Source organism: Scomber japonicus, unplaced genomic scaffold (assembly GCF_027409825.1).
Source record: "Scomber japonicus isolate fScoJap1 unplaced genomic scaffold, fScoJap1.pri scaffold_493, whole genome shotgun sequence".
In the NCBI taxonomy this organism is placed as follows: Eukaryota; Metazoa; Chordata; class Actinopteri; order Scombriformes; family Scombridae; genus Scomber; species Scomber japonicus.
In genome coordinates, this window is record NW_026518551.1 from 26,860 (window position 1) to 33,134 (window position 6,275).

Genomic DNA, 6,275 nt, shown 5'->3' on the forward strand with positions numbered 1-6,275 from the left:
CGGTGTTTCGGCCGTCGAGGAGCCGTCCAGCCGACGCTCGTCCGGCCGGTCGGAGGACGCGCCGCCGAGATCGGGGCTGGAAATCTGCTGATTCCATTGGTCACTGCGGTTCTGCGATGAATGACTTCATCCGAGAGTGGCGACGTTGATCCAGACAGCACTTTGACAACATGCAGCGAAAGCTTGGCTTGTTAAAAAGAACCCAGAACTTCAGGTGATGTGTTGAACATACCGGCGAAAGCCTGATCCACGACTCACAGTTTCCACGACAATAAGAGGGAAGAAGCGAACAGGGAAAGGAGACTGCGATGCGTCTGCGTAAGCGAGGCTTCTACCACTACGAGAGCTGGCGGTTGGCAAGTTCGTGTTGCTCCGATTCTCCGGAGCGAAGCGGCGACGGCGGCGGTCGTTTGGAGCCGTTGGCGTCCACCAGGCCGAAGGACAAGACGGCGTCAGCATCGACTCTGACCCCTCGACAGGTCGAGAGCCGGCGACCTGCGGCGGGATCAGGAGTCAAGACACGAGTGCGAACGAACGTAGACGAAATCCCGCCCAGGCACGAAATTTTAAACCCCGCCCCCCACCCCGAGAAAAAGAAAAGAAAAAGAAAAAACTTTTGGCTTTGTGGTTATGTACACTGACTTCCTGCAGAGACAGTTTGATGTCCATCATGTTTCCGCGGACGTGCAGGACTGGGTGTCGGCGACCCGGCGCCGGGGTCAAAGGTCAGGGTCAAGTCTTCGAGCTGGGAGGGGCGGAGCTAACCATGTCAGTCTATCTGTATGTGTGTGTGTTTATATGTATATGTGTGTTATTGTGTGTGTGTATTTGTATGTGTGTGTATATATACGTGTGTGTGTGTGTGTGTGTGTGTGTGTGTGTGTGTGTGTGTGTGTGTGTGTAGTGAGTCTACAGTTAGCTTTATTTAACGGTTGCGTGTGTATGGACCCTCAACTCCATATCTACGCAGCAGCCCCGCCCCTTCCCTCTAGCTCCGCCCCCAGCTACTGGTGGACCTCGTTGGCGATCAGACTGTCCTCCCCTGACTGGAAATCCGCCTCGTTGATGCTGTTCCCTCCGTTCAGCATCTCTTCGTCCTGGGACGACCCCCGGTCCTCCTCGCCGCTGCCACCGCCCGGCTCGTCTGAGTTTGGGTCCTGAAGTACCTGAGCGATGTACATCTGCTGCTGCTGCTGTTGCTGCTGCTGCTGGGAGACACCAACAGGAAGCAGGTTAACCGACAGGAAGTCTGACGGAGCAACACGGAGACTTTCACTCTGACTAACATCTGAACTGAGTCTGGAGGAAATATAGAAACACAAATCACTGGAATCATCTGTTGACTTCTTCTTTAACCCTTCGTGGGTCACACAGAGAAAGTACTGTTTAAAAAATCCTTTCTTTGCTTTTCCTCTTTGTTGCCATGACAACATAAAACATGGATTTATTTCCTCATTGAGCCTCATTGGTTCTAAACTTTTATTAAAACATGTTAGAGATGAAAAAATGAAAGTCAACTTCAAAAATGTCTCCAGCAGTGATTTGTGTTATTCTTCCTTTATACCAGAGGCGTCAAACCCATCTTCATTCAAGGGCCACATACAGCCCAATTTGATGTGGGCCGGATCATTAAAGAGATGGAAGGGAGGAAGGAAGGAAGGAAGGAAGGAAGGAATTAAGAAAGAAAAGGAGGAAGGATGGAAGGAAGGAAGGAAGGAATTAAGTAACAAAGAAGGATGGAAAGAAGACAGGAAGTGGGCCGGGGTGGACCCTTCAGCGGGCCGATTATGGCCCACAGGCTGCAAGTTTGACACCCCTACTTTATAGACTAGCACAACCTGTATCTATAGCAACCATAGAACAACCTGTATCTATAGCAACCATAGCACAACCTGTATCTATAGCAACCTGTATCTATAGCAACCATCTGTCTGTGTTACGTACCTCAAACATGTGAAGACTGACCTGAAGGTTAAACGGGTTCAACAGATTTTAGTTTTTGAGCAGATATCAGACACAAAGTGAGCTCTAACAGAACTACAAAGGGTTCATATGAATCATTTCAACAGTTTTAAACTTTAGATGTCTGCTGCATTCAGACATTTAACAAAAATTAAAGGAATCTACGAAACTCAGAAGTCCTGAAAGTTATTTTCTGATCATCTGTTTGTACGTTACTAATGTGATCGTTCAGAGTTATAATTTAATCTTCATGTCCAGCATCTGTTGTGATTAAACCTTAGAAGAAGAAGAAGCAGGAGGAGGTCAGGATTATTAACTCTATCATGAACGTCTGTGATGGTCAGAGGAGAACAAGCTAACTTCTAACCACTGAGCCTGCGAAGCTAGTTAACGTTAGCTTGTTCATGTTAGCTTGTTCACGTTAGCTCAGTGTCTTTAAGACTTTATGAGTTTCCATCAGATGAAGAAGTCAAAAGCTGGCTACTAAACTAAAGAACTCGTCTTTCTTTGTCAACTAGCTCACAAATATAAAGTTTGTCTGTTAATGAGCAAACGTAACGTCTAGAACTGAAGCTAGTTCGTTAAGCTAAAGTTAGAAAGTCTGTTTTTTGTGTCTGAACTTTAAGCCGTCGTCCGATTGGCTCACCTGAGACTTGATGGTCGGTGAGGACGAGGGACGAGCTGGACGTCCGTTCTCCACAGCGTCCACGTCCGTCTCCTTGGTGTCGATCTGAGACACAAAAAAAGAGTCAACGTTAATGTTTAAACCACGCTAATCGCTTCCACAACTCTAACCCACAGAGTAAACACGCTGCCGTACCTTGTAGTTGTGAGCGCTGAGGTACTTGAAGTGTCCGAAGCAGACGTGAGACAGACAGACCACGATGGTGACGATCAGGACCACCAGAGTGAACATGGAGGTCGGCGTCTCAAAACCTGACACAAGAAGTTAGCATCTGTTAGCATCTGTTAGCATTTAACAAGTAATACATCACAACACTCAGAAGATTGTCTTTAATTAAATCCAACACTTCACTTCCTGTATAAAGTCTTCTGGATTTCTTAATTCTTAACACTTCACCACAACAGTTTCTCATCAAAGTGAATCAGATGTTGTTTGCCCCGGGGCTTACCAGCAGGGGGCGGTGCGTATCGGTAGGGGCGGGGCCTACATACAGGGGCGGGGCTTACCAGCGGGGGCGGGGCTTACCAGCAGGGGCGGAGCTTACCTGTGCGTACGGTGGAGAAGAAGAGCAGCCAGAAGAGGCAGAGGATGGGTGCAGCCACCACCTGGGTGACGGCTCCAGAGTGGATCTTCTTGTCCAGTTTGGAGGGCAGGTAAGCGTAGTACATGTTGTACCTGTCCACCAGGTGTTTGAGCAGCATGTACATCAGACCTGCAGAGGGACAGCTGATCAGACAAGACTTCACACACTGCTGAACATCGCTGGTCAATGACCACCGACTGACCCACTGACCCAATCAATGCCCGGCACACTGATTATGTTACTGACTTATTGACTATTAGTAGTATTAGTAGTATTAGTAGGAGTAGTAGTATTAGTAGTATTTGCAGTAGTATTAGTAGTATTAGTAGTATTAGTAGTAGTAGTAGTAGTAGTAGTAGTAGTGGTATTAGCAGACTGACCGAAGGGGACGATGATGGGGCAGGTGATGCTGTAGGCCATCACCACGGTGAAGACGTTCATCATCCAGGCGTACGCTGCTCCGAACTGGAACTCGTAGGCTTGATGCTGCAGAGACGAAACCACACGTTTAATACTGACACGGCTCAGCAGCGCCACCCTGAGGCTGAAACCTTTATTACAGCTCAGCAGCGCCACCCTGAGGCTGAAACCTTTATTACAGCTCAGCAGCGCCACCCTGAGGCTGAAACCTTTATCACAGCTCAGCGGCGCCACCCTGAGGCTGAAACCTTTATTACAGCTCAGCAGCGCCACCCTGAGGCTGAAACCTTTATTACAGCTCAGCAGCGCCACCCTGAGGCTGAAACCTTTATCACAGCTCAGCAGCGCCACCCTGAGACTGAAACCTTTATTACAGCTCAGCAGCGCCACCCTGAGGCTGAAACCTTTATCACAGCTCAGCAGCGCCACCCTGAGGCTGAAACCTTTATTACAGCTCAGCAGCGCCACCCTGAGGCTGAAACATTCATCACAGCTCAGCAGCGCCACCCTGAGGCTGAAATGTTCATCACTGTGCTGAGGCCTCTAAAGACTCAACGATAGACTCGGTTATTGATGGTGTGGTTTTACTACAGTTGCTCAATTAATCGAAATTTGATCGTGATTACATTTTAGGGGCCAAACGATCTCAAAACGAATAAAATCGAGGGGAAACTATTTTTAATAATAATGAGATAGCGCTCAATAACAAAGGTTTTATTTTGAAAAGCTCAGACAGGAAGCTGCTGCAGCTCTGTCAGTTTAACAGAAGCTGAAAAACAGTGAAAAGTTTCCAGCCTGCGTCAGACGATGCTGAGTTTACTGACTAATTATTAAAAACCAGGAAGTGATGTGTGAACTGTCGTCATGGTAACCAGCTCAGCTCTAATATCTCCAAACATGTTCTGCTGTGTGTTGCGTTAAGCGGCAGATAAAAGGCTGCTGGGAGAGAACATTAATTAAACTGAGTGGACGAGAAATGTTCAATAAATGCAGCATGTTTCTAAAGTTCAAAAAGTCGTTATAATAATCGTGATTATGATTTTTTCCATAATCAAGCAGCGCTAGGTATGACTACAGCTGATGTCGGCGGTGGTTCTCACCCTCTTGACGTTGCGGCGGTCGGCGGCCGAGCGAGCCAGACACAAGCGGATCATGTACATGAGCAGACCGGGGATCCGCAGCAGGTCCATGGCGTTCCCGATGAACGCGGAGGCGATGACGTAGTTCACGAAGAACGCTCCGTTATCCGGCAGGAAGACGCACCTGAAGGAGACGCAGCACCGATGTTACTTCCTGCCACTGATCAACCAAACTTATTAATGACTTACTGAAACCTTCAGGGAACCTTTGACTGTTTGAGATCTACTGACACTTTTATTACTGCAAATTACAGAAGTCCAGGAGAGCCAATATTAAATTAAATACTTATAACATTTAAATTCTAAAATAAATTAATTTTTATGTTATAAACCAGATTACAACCAAAATTAAAATTACAATAAACCGCCACTATGAAGAAACTCAACATTTTTCATTTACAAATGTTTAATTTCATCAACAATCATCTATAAACTGGATTGAGTTTGAGGTTTTTTTTCATTCTGACATTAATCTCACCTTTACAAACACGAAAACAAATAAAAACCATATTTTATTTTATATCTAATCTTAATATTTATCAGCGTGAACACAGAAAGAGATCAGAAACATTTTAACTTACTCAAATCTGACTTTAGCGTCGGCGAGGAACTTCTTATCAAAGAGCCAACGGAAGAAAACATCCAGACTGAAACACACAGACAGACGTTTCAGTGAGGTCAAAGGTCAAAGGTCAGAGTTCACTCAGAGAAAACATCTTACAGGAAACTAGTTTTTATTTTTTTACCTGCTGAGTCCGAGCGAAGGAAGCAGCAGCACCATGAAGATCAGGAAGGTGTAACATTTATGCATCGTCGTCCTGTTTTCTCCAGACCTGCAGAGACACACACACACACACACACACACAGACACACACACACACACACACACACACACACACACACACACACACACACACACACACACAACGCTCAACTCTTTAATATCCAACCAGATTTAACTCAAACAGACGAGATGAAACTCAGTGAGGAAAGTTTGAGATTTGAGTTTAACTTTCCCACAAAGTCTTAGTAACAGCTCTGTGGGTTAATACTGTAGTACTGAAACCAGGCGGGGAGCTCCAGTCCTCTGAAATGAGACTTAGAGCTGCATTCTATCAAAAGGCCACCAGGGGGCGACCGTCTCTATACAAGTCAATGGAGAAGTAACTTAGAGCTGCATTCTATCAAAAGGCCACCAGGGGGCGACCGTCTCTATACAAGTCAATGGAGAAGTAACTTAGAGCTGCATTCTATCAAAAGGCCACCAGGGGGCGACCGTCTCTATACAAGTCAATGGAGAATTCACCAACTTCTCACTTGATTTCTAACCTCAGTAAACGTTTTCAAAATGTGTTTATGGTCTCAATCGCTAGTTTAAAGCCTTCTTCAATGCAGTATGATGTTCATTTGGGACATTTTGGCCTCCCTGATTTTATATGTGACGATAAAGCAGGGTATGCATTAGGGGGCGTGGCTACGTCCTGAT

At 46.1% G+C, this 6,275-nt stretch overlaps 1 protein-coding gene across 1 annotated transcript; it reads right to left on the reverse strand.

The window, feature by feature from the left end:
- Positions 1–990: 990 nt before the first annotated feature.
- Positions 991–5,619, reverse strand: LOC128354722 (CSC1-like protein 2). Its single transcript, XM_053314896.1, has 8 exons — positions 5,536–5,619; positions 5,371–5,436; positions 4,751–4,913; positions 3,611–3,716; positions 3,192–3,359; positions 2,783–2,898; positions 2,609–2,692; positions 991–1,205 (listed from the first exon to the last, which is right to left on the reverse strand). Exons 1-8 carry the CDS (start codon positions 5,598–5,600, stop codon positions 1,005–1,007), a joined length of 969 nt encoding a protein of 322 aa, XP_053170871.1. The 5' UTR covers positions 5,601–5,619; the 3' UTR covers positions 991–1,004.
- Between the last annotated feature and the right edge of the window lie 656 nt (positions 5,620–6,275).